Source organism: Podarcis raffonei, chromosome W (assembly GCF_027172205.1).
Source record: "Podarcis raffonei isolate rPodRaf1 chromosome W, rPodRaf1.pri, whole genome shotgun sequence".
NCBI lineage: Eukaryota > Metazoa > Chordata > Lepidosauria > Squamata > Lacertidae > Podarcis > Podarcis raffonei.
The window spans coordinates 4,027,852-4,046,489 of record NC_070620.1 but is presented as its reverse complement, the minus strand read 5'-3'; the positions used below and the strand labels follow the sequence as shown (position 1 = coordinate 4,046,489).

Here is an 18,638-nt window from a genome sequence, read left to right as displayed (position 1 = left end):
TAACAAGATGTCTCTGCAAATTTTAAGTTGGAATTGTAATGGACTGAATCTCCCTAGAAAAAGACGTGAGGTTTTCCATATCTTGAAAAAAGAACAATTGGACTTGATTTGTTTACAAGAAACCCACGTGACCAGAGTTCACCGAAAATTACTTATTAACAAAAGATTAGGACAAGAATTTGTTTCATCGGACAAAGTGAAGAAAAGAGGAGTGGTGATTTATGCAAAGGAAAAGTTGGCTCCTAAATTTGTATTTAAAGATGAACAAGGAAGATATTTGGCAATTGAAATTCAAGTTCAAGGAGAAAAATTATTGATTATAGGAGTTTATGCACCGAATGAAGGGAAGTCAAAATTTTTTAAGAAATTGCATGAGACATTAATGGACTATTTGGATTATAATGTAGTTTTAATGGGAGACATGAATGGAGTGGTCTCTACAAATATGGACAAAGCACAAAGACAGGTGGTCTCCAAAGATGGGAGACTACCTAAGACCTTTTTTGAAATGACTGACAACATGAACCTGATTGACATTTGGAGAACAAGGAACCCTCTTGAGAGAGAGGGAACTTTCTTTTCTGAGGCAAAAATGACCTGGACTCGAATTGACCAAATTTGGGTAACTAGTGGAATGGCATCTAAGATAAAGAAAGTGGAAATCTGCCCAAAGACTTGCTCCGACCATAACGCTGTAAAGATGGAAATGAACATAACAACAGCTGGATCCTTTAGATGGAGGATGAATGACTCCCTGTTTAGAGATGCAGAGGTGTATAAAAAGGCCCAGAAGGTATTGAAGGATTACTTTGAGATAAATCTGAGAACACAAGTGGAAAAAAGAGTAATTTGGGACGCAAGTAAAGCCGTCATGCGAGGATTTTTAATACAACAGAATTCTATAAAAAGGAAGAGATATAACGAGAAGAAGGATAAGATCTTGGAAAAGATAAAAGAAGGGGGAAAAAAATTGAGATCCAAACCAAAGTCACATGAAATTTTGAGAGAAATTAAGTTTTACCAGAGACAATATATGGATTTGACGAACCAAGAGATAGAATGGAAAATAAAACAAATGAGACAAAGGACATTTGAATCGGCTGATAAATGTGGGAAACTTCTGGCATGGCAATTGAAGAAGAGACAAAAACAGAATACGGTTACAAATCTAGAAGTGGAAGGAAAGAACATTTATAAACCAAATGAGATTAGAAACTGTTTTCAGAGTTATTTCAGGAGACTTTATGCACAAGGGCCGGTGAATGAAAAAGAAATAGAAGAATTTCTTAAAAAATACGGATTACAAAAAATTTCTGAACAAAGTAAAGTGATTTTAAACCAGAAGATTACGGATCAAGAAATTGAGGGAGCCATTCAAAGTATGCAATTGGGAAAATCTCCAGGACCTGATGGACTAACCTCCAGATACTACAAAGCTTTGAAAGAATGGCTTATACAACCATTGAAGGAGGTTTGTAATGAAATTTTAGAGGGGAAAAAGGCACCTGAATCGTGGAAAGAGGCTTACATCACACTTATACCAAAGTCAGAGACTGAGAAGAACCAGGTTAAGAACTACCGCCCTATATCATTACTCAATGTGGATTACAAAATTTTTGCAGACATTTTAGCAAAAAGATTGAAAAGAGTTTTGGTGGGGGAGATTCATAAAGACCAAGCGGGCTTTCTTCCAGGAAGACATTTGTCAGATAATGTGAGAAACATAATAGACATTATGGAGTTACTGGAAGTTAATATTAACACCAAGGCAGTATTAATATTTGTAGATGCGGAGAAAGCCTTTGACAATATTTCTTGGAGCTTTATGAAAAAGAATCTCCAAGGGATGGGGGTAGGCCAAGGTTTCGAGAATGGTATAAGTGCGATTTACTCTGAACAAAAAGCAAAACTGATTGTAAATAATGTGGTTACAGAAGAATTTGCTATTGAAAAAGGGACACGACAGGGATGCCCAATATCCCCACTGCTTTTTATATCTGTCCTGGAGGTTTTATTAAACATGATTAGAGGGGACCAGCTGGTTAAAGGGATTCAGGTCGGAGCTAAACAGTACAAACTGAGAGCATTTGCAGATGACCTAGTTTTAACTTTACAAGAGCCAGACACTAGTACGAGAAGAGTTTTAGAGTTAATACAAGGATTTGGTCAAGTAGCAGGCTTTAAGCTGAACAAACAGAAAACGAAAGTACTGGATAAAAATTTAACAGTTGCAGAAAGAGAGAAATTCCAGAGTGATACTGGTTTATTGGTAGCAAAGAAGGTGAAATACCTGGGGATAAATTTGACATCCAAGAATGTGAATTTATTTAAAGATAACTATGAGAAATGCTGGGCAGAAGTGAAAAAAGACTTAGAAATATGGTCAAGTTTGAGACTTTCCTTGTTAGGCCGAATTGCTGTTATCAAGATGAATGTTTTGCCGAGAATGTTATTTCTGTTTCAAACATTGCAGATTGTGGACAAAATGGATTGTTTCAAGAGGTGGCAAAAAGATATATCTAGATTTGTCTGGCAGGGCAAAAAGCCCAGAATAAAATTTAAGATACTAACTGATGCAAAAGAAAGAGGGGGGTTTGCCCTGCCGGACTTAAAACTGTACTATGAATCAGCGGCTTTTTGCTGGCTGAAAAATTGGCTGCTTCTTGAAAATACAGATATTTTGGATTTGGAAGGGTTCAATAATAGATTTGGCTGGCATGCATATATATGGTATGACAAGGTTAAAATCCACCAAGGTTTTAAAAACCATATTGTTAGAAAAGCCCTATACAATGTATGGATTAGGTACAAAGATCTGTTGGAAAATAAAACCCCCAGGTGGTTGTCACCGATGGAAGCTAAGGAAGTGAAAAAATTAAATATGGAATCCAAATGGCCGAAATATTGGGAAATTATAGAGCATGAGGAGGGAAAAGTTAAACTGCAGAGTTATGAGAAATTGAAGTCTAAAGTAAGAGACTGGCTTCATTATTACCAGATAAATGAAGTTTTTAAACAGGACAGGAAAATTGGCTTTCAGGTGGAGAGGTCGAAATTAGAAACAGAGCTTCTGGAACCCAGTACTAAGAATTTGTCAAGAATGTATAACTTGCTGTTGAAATGGAACACACAGGATGAGATGGTTAAATCAGCTATGATTAAATGGGCACAGGACATTGGACATGACATTATGTTTGCTGACTGGGAACAGTTATGGACCACCGGTATAAAGTTTACGGCATGTAATGCCTTAAGAGAGAATATTATGAAAATGATTTATAGGTGGTACATGACCCCAGTCAAGCTTGCAAAAATTTATCATTTGCCCAATAACAAATGCTGGAAATGTAATGAAACTGAAGGTACTTTTTATCACCTTTGGTGGACGTGCCCAAAGATTAAGACTTTCTGGGAAAGGATTTATAATGAAATGAAAAAGGTGCTTAAATGCACTTTTGTGAAGAAACCAGAAGCCTTTCTCCTGGGCATGGTAGGCCAATTGGTGTCAAAGAAAGATAGGACGTTTTTTATGTATGCGACAACAGCAGCAAGAGTACTTTTAGCAAAGTACTGGAAGACACAAGAACTACCCACACTGGAAGAATGGCAGACGAAGGTGATTGACTACATGGGACTGGCTGAGATGACCGGCAGAATCCGCGACCAAGGGAAAGAGACGGTGGAAGAAGATTGGAAGAAATTTAAAGTTTACCTTAAGAACTGTTGTAAAATTAATGAGTGTTAAAATGTTTTGAGTAATGCAAAATAGAATTGCAGCGATAGACAATTGGACATGAGAAAAAGGATTTAAAGGAAGTGTTATAAGTAATTAAAATTAGGGGTTGCTGGAAAGATTTAAAACAGGGATGCAGAAAAAGGAGGTATGGGGAAGTCGCTGAAAGAAGGCTTAAGGAAAAGAAGGTTAAGAAATTATACGTGTTTATATGTTTGTTTGTTTATGTATTGTTTTGTATTGTCTTTTAATATGTGTTGGAAAATTAATAAAAAATTTATTAAAAAAAAACAAAAAAAACCCAGCCGTTATGGCGAGAGCTGCCGCTGAGGGGCCGCCCGACGCATTAATAATTCAGTTGGGGGAAAATGATTTGGCGTACCGCAAAGCTATCGATTTGAGATGGAGCATTTTTGATGATTTGTCTGATTTGAGGGCGGTTTACCCAAACATTACCATTTTGTGGTCCTCGCTGCTTGAGAGGAGGACATGGAGAGATTGTGTGAGCCCGGCAGGAATCAATAAAGCAAGAAAGGTTTTGGAGCGGGCTGTTGCGCGTAGAGTGGCGGATCTGGGCGGGTGTGTCATCGGCCACCCAGGCATCCAGTACAGCAATGAGGCCCTCTACAGATGGGATGGCGTGCATCTTTCAGATGCAGGAAATGACATTTGGTTGGGGGACATCATAGCAGGGATTAGGGGCTGGTTACGGGCCTGAAGGTATTGGCGGCGAGCTTTGCTCGTGTGGCGGCTAGGCATTGGCATGGGGCAATTCGAGGAAGAAGGAGGGGGGAAGGGAGCGCCATCACCTTCCCCCAAGAAGAAGGGGTAGTCCGGTAGAGGACTCCCAGGGGGGGCGTGGCCTTGTCCGAAGCCTGGAGAGGTAGGGCCGCCGGCACGCCCCCGAGCGGTGACACCCGTGGGATCCTAGTTGGCGTACTTCAACAGGACTCCCGCGGTTTGTGTTCAACCCTTCCCGGTCACCATGCCGGGTAGTCGATAGGAGCCAATGCCTAAGGCCAATACCTTCAATTCCGTAATCAATAAAGTTGTGGCCTTTTACGCCCATTAACCTTAACACAATGTGTCTGAGTCTTCATTTCATTGGGGGAGGAAACTTGCCACGCAAAGACGGTTGAGTGTTTATGCTGATTAGTATTAATGAAATTAATATATTCAGATGCTATTATTGAGAGAATTTACTAAATATAGTAAAAGCTGAATTGCATAGAGGCTGTGTGTGACCAGCAGCACACTTAGTCACTGTCTTGCATGTGCTGTTAAAATACACTCAGATCCTTGGTTGAGGTTTTCATGAGTAAAAACAGCTTTTAAAAGAATTAATCCACAGCTGTTGCAATGCTCAAAATGCAAGCTATCTCTGGTTTGGTTTCTGTATTTAAACTATACAAGTTTTGAAAAACTGGCTAGGATTCTGTATGCTGCTGAACCATGGTGAATAATTGGAAGAGGAAGAATTTTGTGTTTTGACTGTAACTGCATTTTCCCCAGAACTATTTTTATCTGAAGTATGTAAGGTGTAAATGAAATCAAAGAAATGGGTGTGCAATTCGAACCTTTATATTAATGTATCAAAAGACTTTCAAGTTTATATTTGCGGCCACCCAGGGGAGGAAAATATATTGGTTTGGAGTAACTTTGTGAGCAGCAACCATTCCCCTTTCCCTTTGAACTATTTGGGCATTAATTTTGAAATTTCTGAGTAATATCTGCTAGTTGCTGACACTTGGTGGGGATTATATGCAACTCCAAGACATATGTTCTCTTGGAAAAATGTGCCGTTTATTGTTTTTAAAACTTTGGCTGTTACTGGAGCAGTAAGCCGCCGGTCCTGCCAGCTCCAGAAGAAGAGGAGGGAGGAGTAATTTGGCCCCCTCCATGCACCAACTGCACCAGGGGTTTGTTTGTTCAGCAGCCGAGGGCGCTGACAGAAAGCAAAGAATCTTCTGCCACACCTTTACCAAAGCATTCAGTTGGGCCCTAATGGTTCAGTAGTAGTTATTGGGCCTGAGTTGACGTCCACCTGCACCCAGTTGTGGTGCCAGGTGCAACTTATTGTATGTGCTGGCATCATTTTGCTCACATTTAAATTCACAGACATCCGCAGCGTGGGGAGCCCTGCAGGAGTTCCCCGCAGGGCTCCCCACGCTGCGGATAGCAGCCTGCCGCCGGGCGGACGGGGCACCCTGAAGCAGAGCGCCCCTCGCGCCAGGCAGACATCGGCCAGCCCCACAAGCTCGGGGGACAGCAGGGAGGCGCAGCGCCGCCATCCCACTGTTCCTCGACCTGGTTCGGTTTCCCTGACCTGCTTTTGGGGGGGAAATAAAGGGGGGGAAGATTTCCTTTATTTCCCCCCAAAAAAACTAGGTGCGTCCTATGGGACGGAGCGTCCTATGGAACGAAAAATACGGTAAATATGCAAAAAGTTGGTGTTAAAAGTTGAGTTGCACTCTGTTTCCTTCTGTGTGCCATTCAGATGCAGAAATGAGTTTATACTTACTCAGCATGGTCATCAAGTCAGTGTCTATTGTGGGTTCTTAAACATTCTGAATACAGTGTGCGCTCTTTCTTTGCTGTTTCTTTGAGTTCTGATGTCACTTATCTGAAAGTCAACATTAGATGCTTATTCCTCCTGTTTAATAGGAATACCGTTTCAAACTGTTATCAGATGTTTTCTTATAAGAAAATTCAGCCATACAGCAGGTAGCACTTAACCTATTGTAGTGCCCTAATTTTAACTGAACCACTGTCCCAAGTCAATTAAGTACATGAATATGTATATCAAGATTAAAATTACTTGCAGATAAATAATAATAGGGGGAAACTGTCAGACTGTCCTACAGTTTATTTAAAAAGTCAATCAACTTTCAAGTGCAGCCCAACAAAACTCCCTTTTGCAGTGAATATTCTGCAGAAAGAATTTAAAACAGAAGCATATCTTAGAGGCAAAGGTAGGATAATCACAGTAGTATGCTACCTTCCCAGAGGATCTCATTATTTTGTGATTTAATCTCTGCCTGCAATTTGTGTGTGTATATGCTGTAATCACATTTAACCTTGAGAAAAGCCAGCATCTTGTACATGTTTTCAGCAGGGAGACCTTATACTGTTAAATGAGAAAAACTACGTCTGACTTTACACTTGCTGTGATGACAACAATAGCTCAAACAAATACTTATGTGCTTTTAAGCTTTCTGTTTGTGTGAATGAGTTCAGATGCCAGATTATCACCTGTGTTACCTGGTTAACGTACTTCATCTTTGTGTCAGTGAAGATCATGCTGATGGAAAGGGGGCAAGTTATATAAAATATTTTTCAGGCATGAATAAAAGTATTTGGGGGAAAAACTTGTGCGGGGAAACCCCATTCCTGTGGGATTATACCCTGCATTGCCTAACCCCACTTTTTAGTGGCCCCACTCCGCCAGGTGTATGACCCCTTGGAGCCGCTCAACGCCGAGGGCAACCGGCCCCCACGCACCTTTACTATGCAACATGTGCCGTTTAAAAGCGCGGATGTTTGCAATTGGAAAAACCAGAATCCTTCTTTTGAAGAGGCTCTCTCTGATTCCAACAATTTAACTTGCAAGTCAAGTTTGCTGGCAAGTTCCGCAACTTGTGACTGCAACAAAACATTCTGCTGCCAGACCGCCTCCATCGATAACCCTCCTCTGGCTCCCCCAGCTGCTCCCTTCGGCTGTTCGGACGTACCTGTCAGGGGCTCAGGAGCAGAAGCACAGGGGAGAGAGCAAATAGAGAGCGAAGGAGAGGAATCCGAGGGGAGCGTAGGGGAGTATGACAGTGACCCGAGAGATTCCATGAGCTTCTCCAGCGAATCAGAAGATTCCCAGAAGGGGGCGCCTATGGTAAGGGCAAGGGGGGTCCCAGGGGGGACGCACCAGAAGCAAGGGGCCAGCGGGGACTCCCAAGGGAGCAGCGGAGGATCAGGACCAGCTCCCCCACTCAGAGTCACATGAGTCAGGACCAGCCTCTCCTCCAGCGGGGAGAGAAGATGAGTCAGGGCTGACCACGCCCCCGTCGGAAAGTGGGGAAACGGAGGGGAGGTCAGGTCCAGCTAGCCTCCCCGAAGGAGGGAGCAGTGACACAAGTGTAACGGTCAGAAGGAAAGTGGGAGGCTGCGCGCGCGCGCCAAGTTCAAATGTGCAGGAGCGCGGGACAGCAGAAAACCCGGATTGGGAGCCAGGTCCTAAAGCCCGAAGGAGGGAGGGGGAAGAGTCAGGGGACTCAGCGTCAGAAGAGTCTAGGAAGGGTGAGACCCCGACGGGCAGGCGGACCCAGAGGAGGAAGGAACAGAGGAAGAGGTGGAGTAAGGCTAGAGTCTTAAACTGGTGTCAGGGGGGAGGAGATTCAGACGGAGCTTCGGCGGTCTAAAGTCAGAGACGTAGCGTTGCACGCTGCGCGTGTGGAAGTGAAACTGAACTTCAATAAAGACTTTTATACTAAAGAACGAAGCAGCGTTGGTCTTCTGTGAGCTGGGACCTCGGGCAGCGCTGACAGTACCTTTTTTGTCTTTCGATGGGTTTTGCATGGCTCAGCTTCCCTCTCCTTGCGAAGAGAACTGAGACTCCCAGAATGCTGAGATGGCTTGTGAACGCTCTCTGCAAGAAATGCCTCTGCTCACTCAGAGATACATATATACAGTCTTTATTTTACATATGTACAAGCAGCACGTTACAACCATGCATCTGAATCCTCCGGCTCAGATTCTGGGAGTGCCTTACGCCCGCCCCGTCTCCAACAGAAAAGGTGTGGAATTTTCATGTGATGTCTCTGTCCCCTTCTCTTTAACACTCTCCTTTCTTTGGCAGACGGAATAGGCATTGTTTCGCTGTCTGTGCCAGAACTTCCTGTGTGGTGTTGAGGCTCTGGTCCAACATCTGTGAGCTGTCCTTCCTCCTGGCATTCCCTTCTTTCCTCCATCGCCACTTCCTGCCCCCCTTCCTCTGCCTGTCTCTGCTCCTCCCCTTCATTCTCTGGCAATACCATGACATACGCCAAGCTGGAAAAGTGTGCTTTTCACCAGGAGCGCATGGAATTCCTGGGATACATCATCTCCCCTGCAGGTCTCCAGATGGACCCCCGAAAGGTGCAGACGGTGCTGGATTGGAGCCCCCCCCCCAAGGATGTAAAGGGGGTACAACAGTTCATTGGGTTTGCCAACTTCTACCGCCACTTCATTCAGGGATTTTCACATGTGGTTGCTCCCATTTGCGCCCTCGTCCGGAAGGATGCCACGTTTCAGTGGACACAGGCAGCGCAAGAGGTGTTTGAGTTCCTGAAGGAGGCATTTACCTCTGCCCCCATCCTGGCCCATCTGGACTCACAACTACCTTTCATACTCGAGGTGGACGCCTCGGACCAGGCGATTGGGGCCGTGGATGTTAGGATATAGTTCAATTCCACCTTAAAAGGGTACAGGCACGACGTTTGTGTATCACATGCCTGTTTACTTCCAGCTCTCGCTGGGAACTTCTGTTGCATGTTGCTTTTGTATTACTGCTGTTTTTCCCGGAGACTAAGGCAAGCAGTCATGTTTTTCCTCTGTTCCTGACTACGCTGAATAAAGCTGTAAATATGCTCTCTCTGTCTGCCTCTTCCGTTGTGGATGATTTACATACTCTGCTGACAGAGTGTACATGAGTCTCGGAACATATCTGAGGCTCGTGTCGCTGACTGACGGGAGACCAGTGATCATCCAGAGCCAGCTGGGGGTCTGCCTGATGCCCCCATCTCCCCGGCAGTATCCCAACAACATGGTTTCGGGCCCAGAATCACGGCGCTTACAGGAGAGTAAGACTGCTGATGCCTGTGAGATCCTGGCAGCGACAGAGGTATGTGGAGAAAAGCAAGGCTTTTCTGTGTTGCGGCAGAGAGTCTTTGAACTCCAAGCCAAGTAATTAGGCCCAAGAGAGAAGCAGGCCTCTTAATTTACGACCTGCCAGAGATAAAGAGCCTTTGAAGGGAATGAGGCTCACTGCTGAAGTAAAGAGCTGAAATGGAGCTTTTACAAGCCTCAGATGGGGTTCTGTGCCCAAAGCTTAATGGCCACAATTATCAGACCTGGGCAAGGTACTGCGAGGGCCAATTGAGAAAGTTTGGAGTGTGGCACAGTGTCTGAAGCCCTTCCACCTGTTGGGATACTGCCAGGGAGACAAAGTCCATCTGAGCCCCCAAGCTCGGTTGCCAGACGATCCATCAATCTCCCATAGACAGGCAATATCAGCAATTAGCGACACGAAGCCTCAAGAATAGATTGCCGCATTCTTAGGCTGGTGCACACTCTATCAGCAGAATTCACACAGCAAAAGATGCACAGCAGGAGAGCATATTTACAGTTTATTCAGCGTTGGTCAGAACAAAGAAACCATGACCGCCTGCATCGGTATGTTCAGGCAAGAAGAAGGAAACGAAAGCAACTGAAAACATAAACATCCTGTGAACAGGAAATACGCAGACTCTGTGACTCACAAAGCCTGCTCCCTTTTAAGGTGGAACAGAAATATCCCAACATCCTCCCCCTTTCCGTGTAACCTGTAGTACCTGTGGTTCAACCCAATTGCAACCTTTGTACGTAAACCTTAAGTTGTTCTCTGTTAACAACCTTAGACAACAGATCAGCAGGAATTTCATTTCCTGGCATGTAGGACACCTGAATGAGTCCTTTCTGAATACACTCTCTTGCACAATGTAGCTTAATCTGCAAGTACTTGGTTCTTTGCTTGCAACTCTCCGAGTTCAGCAAAGCCAAACAAGATCTATTGTCTTGATACACTTGTATAGGACATTTCACAGAAACCCCAATGTCCTTAAACAGTTGCATCAACCATTCACAATCCATGAGTGAAAATGACAGAGCATTGAGTTCTGCTTCACAGGAACTTAGGCTAACTGTCGTCTGCTTTTTGCACAACCAGTCAAACAGGCAGTGGTTGTACATGTAGCATACTCCAGAAGTGCTTGTACCATCCGTGGTGTCACTTCCAAAACTCGCATCTGCAAAGATTTCAAGACCTCCAGTCTTCTGACTGGTGAACCTCAGCCTGTAGTGCAAAGTCCCTTTCAAATAGCGGGCTATGCGCTTCAGAGCTTTCCAATCCTGAACAGTAGGATTGTTAGCATGTCTGCGAAGCAGGTTAGTGCTTACAGCAATGTCAGGTCTTGAACATCTAGCAATGAAATTCAACTTGCCTAGAATGCATCTGTACAGCGTAGTGTCAGAAAACGCTTCAGCAGTACTATCTACCTGGTAAGCTGTCACCATCGGTGTGTCTGCTGGGTTTGCATCAACCAAATTCAACCTGGTTGATACATCAGCAATTTTCTGTGTTTGGTGTACCAGAAAATTACCTGCTTGGTCCCTCTCCACCTGCAGAGAAAGATAGTTGGATACCTCACCAAGATCCTTCATGTCAAAGTGCTCCTTCAGTTGAGCTAGGGTGCTTTGGTAAAAAGCCTGATTCTTCCAAAACATCAGAAGATCATCAACAAAACATAAACAATACAGTTTGTTTTGCCCCTCCTCCTTGACAAACACACACGGATCAGCCTTGCCCTGGTGAAAACCTAGAGAAAGCAACGTTTCAGTGAGTTTTGTGTTCCAACACCTGGCACTCTGCTTGAGACCATATAAGGATTTCCGCAGTTTACAGACCATTCCCTTCTGTATCTGCATCCCGTCAGGTGGAAGCATGTACAGCTCCTCCCCCAAAATCCCGTACAAAAAAGCTGTATTAATGTCATGATGGGTAACATGGAGTTTCTCCTCCACAGCGATCTTGAGCATCAGCCGAACGCTCTCATATTTGACGGTGGGCGAGTAGGTCTCGTGGTAATCCTGTCCTGGTACCTGTGAAAAACCTCTGGCAACCAACCTGGCTTTGTGTCTGACAACCTTGCCATTCTGGTCTGTCTTGGCCTTGAAGACCCATTTGCTGCCAACCAGTCTCATCCCTGGGACTGCCGGTACCAGCTCCCAAGTTTGGTTCCTGTTCAAGGAATCAACTTCAGCCTTCAAGGCATTTAGCCAAGGCTCAGCATCTTTAGAGGTTAACTCTTGAACCTCTTTGAAGCTTGAAGGTTCCCACACCTTCTCTGAGCTACTAAGAACAGCAGTTGCCGTCTTAGCAAACTCATCAGCAAATCTCTTCGGAGGTCTGCCTTTGGTCGCCCTATCAGACCTGTGAACCAGACGCAAGTCTTCTGGACTCATCTCCTCCTTCTTAGGAGAAAAATGACCAATGGTGAACAGTGGTTCTTCTAGTTCATTGTCAGACGCATCAGATGGTCTGACTGAGGCCTTTGCACTCTTGTAGTCTGCTGTGTCATCACTGTCACTGACACCAGCAGCAGCGCCGCCCACTGAACTGGAATCCGAACTCTGATCATCATCATCCTCATCCTCAGCTTTCTCAGCATGATCTGCTTTTTTCACATCCCCTACATCTTCCTCTGGGTAACTCTGGAAAATTCCCACATTTCCCCCCCACTTAGGATTGTACTCAACACTCCTTGTGAACTTAATGGACTTAGAGTTAGTCATCCATACCCTGTATGCACCTTTTTCGTACCCCATGAACAAACCATGTGCCCCACGCTTCCCAAGCTTGTTGCTTTGTGGGGTGTGTACCCACATGTCAGAACCAAAGATTCTCATGTGCTTGACGTTAGGTTTCTTACCAAACATCTTCTCATAGGGAGTACAACCAATAGGTGATGACAGTCTCCTGTTAAAAGAATAAACAAAATACGAGAGAGCCTCCCCCCAAAACTTCTCAGGGAGGTTGGCATCATGCAACAAGGCTTTTAGTCCTTGCAACAACGTTTGATTTGCTCGCTTCGCAAGCCCATTCATCCATGGCGATCTAGGCGTTGACAAGTCATGCTGGATTCCCTTCTCAGTCAGGAAAGCTTCAAACTGCTGAGAAGTGAACTCCCCGCCTCGATCAGTAAACAAACACCCGATACGTTTACCGTGAGCATTCTCCAACCAAGCACAGAATGCCTTGAACCTAGGAAAAGCTTGCGATTTCTGCTCGAGCATAAATACATGAATGTACCTAGAAAAAGAATCAATTAGAACCATGAAGTACCTTGCTCCTCCCAAAGAGGGCGCAAGAGGACCAACCAGGTCTGCGTGCACTAGCTGGTAGGGTTTGGAAGCCAGCGCTTGCCAAGACATGTGACAAAATCTTCGATGTGCATCGTGAATACATCCTGCATGAAGAACCTTGTTAGTTTGTGCAACACAACAAGAATCAACATTTGAGACAGCAACAGCATTGTTATCATAAGTTATACAGAATAAGCCATCCATAAACTTTGCATGCAAAATGTCCTCTTTGCCTTTCCTGATGACACAGACGCTCCTCTTGAAGGATATCTCAAAACCACGCCCAGTAAGCTGTGGGACACTAAGCAAATTGCCCGCAGCTCCTGGAACAAAAAGTACATCTCTGATGGTAGTTTGCAGACTTGCAAGTTTCACAGTCCCAACTCCTGCAACTTGCAAAGTCCTTCCATCAGCCAGGTGGATCTCACCATCTTGAGGTGTGAAGGAGATAAACAGATGGCGGTCCTTTGAAAGATGGCAACTGGCACCAGAGTCAACAACAAACCTGGCCTTGGCCTTTGGAGCAGGTTTTCCAGCAAGTAAAACCTTGTTTCCCACCGGCGTGGGCTTTTGCAGCTAGCCTTTAGCCTTTGGTGAAGCTGTGCCAACAAACAAAGCCTTGTTTTTCCCTGGCTTGGGCTTTCCACCCCCCTGCTCCTGGCCATCAGACGTGCCTTTAGCCTTTGGTGAAGCTGTGCCAGCAAACAAAGCCTTGTTTTCCACTGGCATGGGCTCTTCACCCTCCCTCTGCTTCTGGCCATCTGCAGGCATCTTGCTCTGTTTACCTCTGGCCTTCCGGCCTCTGCTAAGGCGATGACCTTGCTTCTCACGAGAAACAGAGCTAACAGCTGCCGACTTCTTGGCTCCCCCTGGAGGCTGGAATGCTGCCTGGGATGACGTGACAGTCTGCTCCCCTTGCAGCTTGCAACCGGTGCCCTCAGCATCCCTGCATTCACTCGCATTCTGGGAAACAGCCAGGACCTCCGATGCATTCAAACTCTGGGCTGGGATGATTGGCAGATGGGCTTTTTTCAAAGCATTCCACATCTTACGTGCCGTCGTATTTTCAGCTAGCGTCTTTAATTCCTCCAGAGAGACGGACAAGACTATTACGTCTATGGCCCTTGAATTCTGGGCTCTCCATTTCTCTGGCAGAGGAACTGGAGGGGCTTCAGACACAGTATGCCAGACTCCAAACTGACGCAGCAAACTCTCACACCATTTTGCCCAGGTCTGATAATTGTGCCGATTTAACTTTGGGCACTCAGTGGCCTCAGAAGCTTGGAAAAACTCCATTCCAGCTTTTTCCTTTAGCCGTGAGCCTTTATGCCTTCAAAGACGTCTTATCTCGGCAGCCCATTAATCACGAATTCTCTGGCTCGGCTCCCAGACCCATTAGTCTGCCGGAGTTCAAAGACCTTTTCCGCGGCAAACAGAAAAGCCTCTGCTTTCACTTTTCCAACACATACCTTTCAGCAGTCTGTCGCAGTCTTACTCTCCTGTAAGTGCCGTGAATCTGGACCCGAAACCTGTTGTTGGGATACTGCAGGGAGACAAAGTCCATCTGAGCCCCCAAGCTCGGTTGCCGGACGATTCATCGATCTCCCATAGACAGGCAATATCAGCAATTAGCGACACGAAGCCTCAAGAATAGATTGCCACATTCTTAGGCTGGTGCACACTCTATCAGCAGAATTCACACAGCAAAAGATGCACAGCAGGAGAGCATATTTACAGTTTATTCAGCGTTGGTCAGAACAAAGAAACCATGACCGCCTGCATCGGTATGTTCAGGCAAGAAGAAGGAAACGAAAGCAACTGAAAACATAAACATCCTGTGAACAGGAAATACGCAGACTCTGTGACTCACAAAGCCTGCTCCCTTTTAAGGTGGAACGGAAATATCCCAACACCACCAGGCTCCGTGGTGTAGCAACTTTCTTGGCAAAAAACGCCTCTGAAACAACAATATGCCGGGAACTCCCTGAATCAATAATCCAGGTGTTTCGCCGCTCATCAGGACACTCGACCACGGCCATCACAAGTTGCGCCGTCTGCTTCTTCTTTGCAAACTTCTTCTGCTGCTTGCGCTGCTTTGGGCTCCTCCGGACACTGCTTCCTCAGATGCCGAGTAGAACCACACTGGTAACAACGCCGAACAGCAAACGCAGCCTCTTTGCCAGCCGTAGCTCGGGTACGTTGTTTTGGCTGCTTCTCCTCAGAAATGCTGCCTGCACTCCTCACAAGCCGATTGCCTGACGAAGCACTTGAAGCTGACAACTCCTTTCTGTCACGCCTCTGCCATTCCTCCAGCAGCCTGCCAGTAACATAATCCAGAGTCAGATCTTCTTCATGCATAGCTTCCAGCGTGAGAACGAGATTGTCCCAGCTATCAGGGAGAGAACTTAGAATATTGCAGACCTTTTCCTCCTCTGGAAGATTACAGCCTCTCTCCTGAAGTGCCACAAAATTTGAAGTGCATCGAAAATTTGGTCATTTATCTTGGCAGGCACTGGCCAAGATGCCTGGGTTGGTTCAGGTTTGGACATCAAGCCCTGTAAGTTTCACATAAAATGTGTATCTTGCGCAGAAAACAAGGTGAAGTTTGCTCCGAAAGGCAAAGTGTCTAGCCGACAGGCTTCCAAACCCTATCAGCTAGTCTACGCAGACCTGGTTGGTACACTTGCGCCCTCTTTGGGTGGAGCGAGGTACTTAATGGTTTTAATTGATTATTTTTCCAGGTACATTCATGTGTTTATGTTCCAGCAGAAGTCAGAAGCATTTCCTAGGTTCAAGGCGTTCTGTGCTTGGTTGGAAAATGCCCACAGTAAACGCATTAGCTGTTTGTTTACAGATCAAGGCGGTGAATTCACTTCTCAACAGTTTGAAGCTTTCCTGACTGAGAAGGGAATCCAGCACGACCTCTCAAGTCCCAGACCTCCGTGGGAGAATGGACTTTGCGAGCGGGCAAGTCAAACTTTGCTGCAAGGACTAAAAACCTTGTTGCATGATGCCAATCTCCCTGAGAACTATTGGGCGGAGTCTTTGAATACTTTTGTTTATTCATACAACAGGAGACTGTCATCACCTATTGGTTGTACTGCGTGTAATAAAAAACCCGGCGTCCAGTCACGCTCCCTGCGTCGCTCTGCTGGAAGCTGACCTGGCCGAAGAGCAGAGTTGCAGCGGTCCTGGGTCCGTGTGAGATAAGGGATAAATCAAGTCCAGAGACAGTTCGGTTCTTATCTCTAGAAGCGTTTATTTACAAGCCATAAAACAGTCACACTCCATCAGAACTCGGTGACATTCTCAGCGGTGCTCCAAAAGCACATCCGCAGCTTCTGCTGCTTAGTGAGAAGTGAAAGCCAGTCTGGAAGCAGAGAGACGCTGTGCGTCACTGCTCTGCGACAAGCTCCTCCTCCTCTTCCCAGACACAGGACACCACGGAGTTCTGACCCTGTCAGTTCCAAACTCCACACCCCCTCTTGTCCTGCGTCTGGAGACAGTAGCCAACAATGCTTTCCCCATACACAGACCCTCACAGAACTCCTCGTGCTTCTGGAAGGTTAATGGTTTTGTGAAACCATCAGCGAGGTTCTTGGTTGAGGGACAGTATTTCAGAGCAACTAGCCCCTCATGAACGCTCTGACATACATTCTGGAAACGTATGTCTAAATGTTTGGTCCTCGCCTTGAATTGCCCTGTCTCAGCTAATTTAAGGCATGGTTGGTTGTCTTCATGCACCACAACGGGCAGACAATTCTCTCCACAGATTTCCTCGACCAAACACACATAGAACTCCAGTTCTCTGCAAACCTCTGATAGCGCACTGAACTCAGCTTCAGTAGATGAAAGCGCTATGAGACTTTGCTTCCGGGACCTCCACCCAATCACTGAGTCCCCAAACTTTACCACTAGGCCTGACACTGATTTGCGGTCCTCAAGGTTAGCCCAATCCGAATCCACCCAGGCGGTCAGCTTAACATCACCCTCAGCTGACATCTTGAGGCAAAAGTCTTTGGTATCTTGCAGGTAACGTAGCACCCGCTTGACACCATTCCAGGCCTGTACACTAGGACTTGAAGCCTCTCTGCTGAGCAGATTGACAGCAAACGCTATGTCTGGTCTGCTCCACTGTGACAGATACAACAGACTACCCAGAGCTGACTGAAAGAGTTCAGTGTTTTCGAACACCACGCGTTCTACTTGCTGACACTCCTTCACGTACCCAGCCTCCATGGGTGATCTGGCACCTGCACAATCAGACATCCTGAACTTCTCAAGCAACTGCTCAATCTTACCTTTCTGGCGAAGCAAAAAGCTTCCATCACTTGCTCTTGTGATCTCTACGCCTAGATAGGACTTGACATCTCCAAGTTGCTTCAGCTTGAACCGCTTACCAAGCTCTTTAGCAAACTTTTCCACCTGTTCACTTGTCCTTGCCATCAACAAGATGTCATCAACAAACACCTGGGCCACTTGCTGTTGCAAGCCTGAATCTCTAATGTAAAGACAACTGTCTGCAAGAGATCTCTTAAAACCTAGCTCTTCTAAGGCTTCATGTAGGCACATATTCCAATTCCTGGCAGATTGGCGTAACCCATAGATGGATTTGTGCAACCGCCACACGACGCCTGGCTCACTGACCTCAAACCCTGGAGGAGAAAGCATGTACAACTCCTCCTGGAGATCTGAGTTCAGGTAGGCGACATCTACATCAAAATGGTTCACCTTCCAACCTCTCTGTGCTGCTATTGCCAAAAGCATTCTCAAAGTCTCCGCCCTTGAGGTCGGCGAATAGACCTCTGTGAAGTGGACACCCCTCCTCTGTGTGAATCCACGAGCCACTAACCTCGCTTTGTACTGTGGCTCTCCAGCTTCTGTGGGTTTAAGTCGGTAAACCCATCTGCAGCCAACAGCTTGCTGGTTAGCCGGCAGCTGTGTGAGTGAGAACACTCCAAGAGACTCCATTGAGTTCATCTCCTTCTGCATCGCCTCATGCCATTTGCTGGCTTCTTCCCGAGGCAACTTCTGAACATCCTCAAAGGATTCAGGTTCACATCTAGCCACACCAACCCAGACACTCGTGGCTTCATACCTTTCAGGTGGTTTCCCTTTGGTTGATCTTGCTGACCTCCTCAGCGTGAATTCTGGAACTGCGCCTGATTCACCTGGATCAACCCTCCTATCCTCTGTGTCAGAATCATCCCCCTCTGACCTGCTGCGCCGTTTAGGGCGAACAGCTGGTTCTGCTGGCGAGGATGGTTCACTCCTTGGCTCAGACTTGACAGAGACTTGTGGAGGGGTCCTGGGACTCCCTTTTGGAGAGATACGGAGCCTCTCCCTTGGAGATCCCGGCTCGGGACTCTGTGGCTGTGGACTGTGCACCTCAGCAACAGGTTCAGCCTCACCCTCTTCCTCTTCCTCATCTGAGTCTACCAGAACATCCGGATTTCCGTGAAGACGCTTCCACCCACTCTGCTCGCAAAACTCAGCACTGCCGCTAATAAGCAGCTTGGTCTGGTTGCCAGCAGGGTATGCAAAGCGCCACGCCTTTGAACCCGGCTCATAGCCCACAAAGATCATCTTCCTGGATCTTGGCTCACCTTTTCTGCGCATGGCCTTTGGAATCAGAACCCAAGCTGTAGACCCAAAAGTGCGCAGAAAATGTACTTTGGGCTTTTTCCCATGAAGCAGAAAATACGGTGTGTCTCCTACACTGGAATTGAACACTCTATTCTGCAGGAAACATGCT

At 46.1% G+C, this 18,638-nt stretch overlaps 1 protein-coding gene across 1 annotated transcript; it reads left to right on the top strand.

The window, feature by feature from the left end:
• Positions 1-8,758: 8,758 nt before the first annotated feature.
• LOC128406114 (uncharacterized) lies at positions 8,759-9,166 on the top strand. The gene has a single exon (XM_053373139.1). It carries the CDS (start codon positions 8,759-8,761, stop codon positions 9,164-9,166), a length of 408 nt encoding a protein of 135 aa, XP_053229114.1.
• Positions 9,167-18,638: the final 9,472 nt, after the last annotated feature.

Bases quoted from the DNA above. Each gene is read 5' to 3' on its own strand.
- LOC128406114 (XM_053373139.1), top strand. From the start codon at position 8,759: ATGACATACGCCAAGCTGGAAAAGTGTGCTTTTCACCAGGAGCGCATG.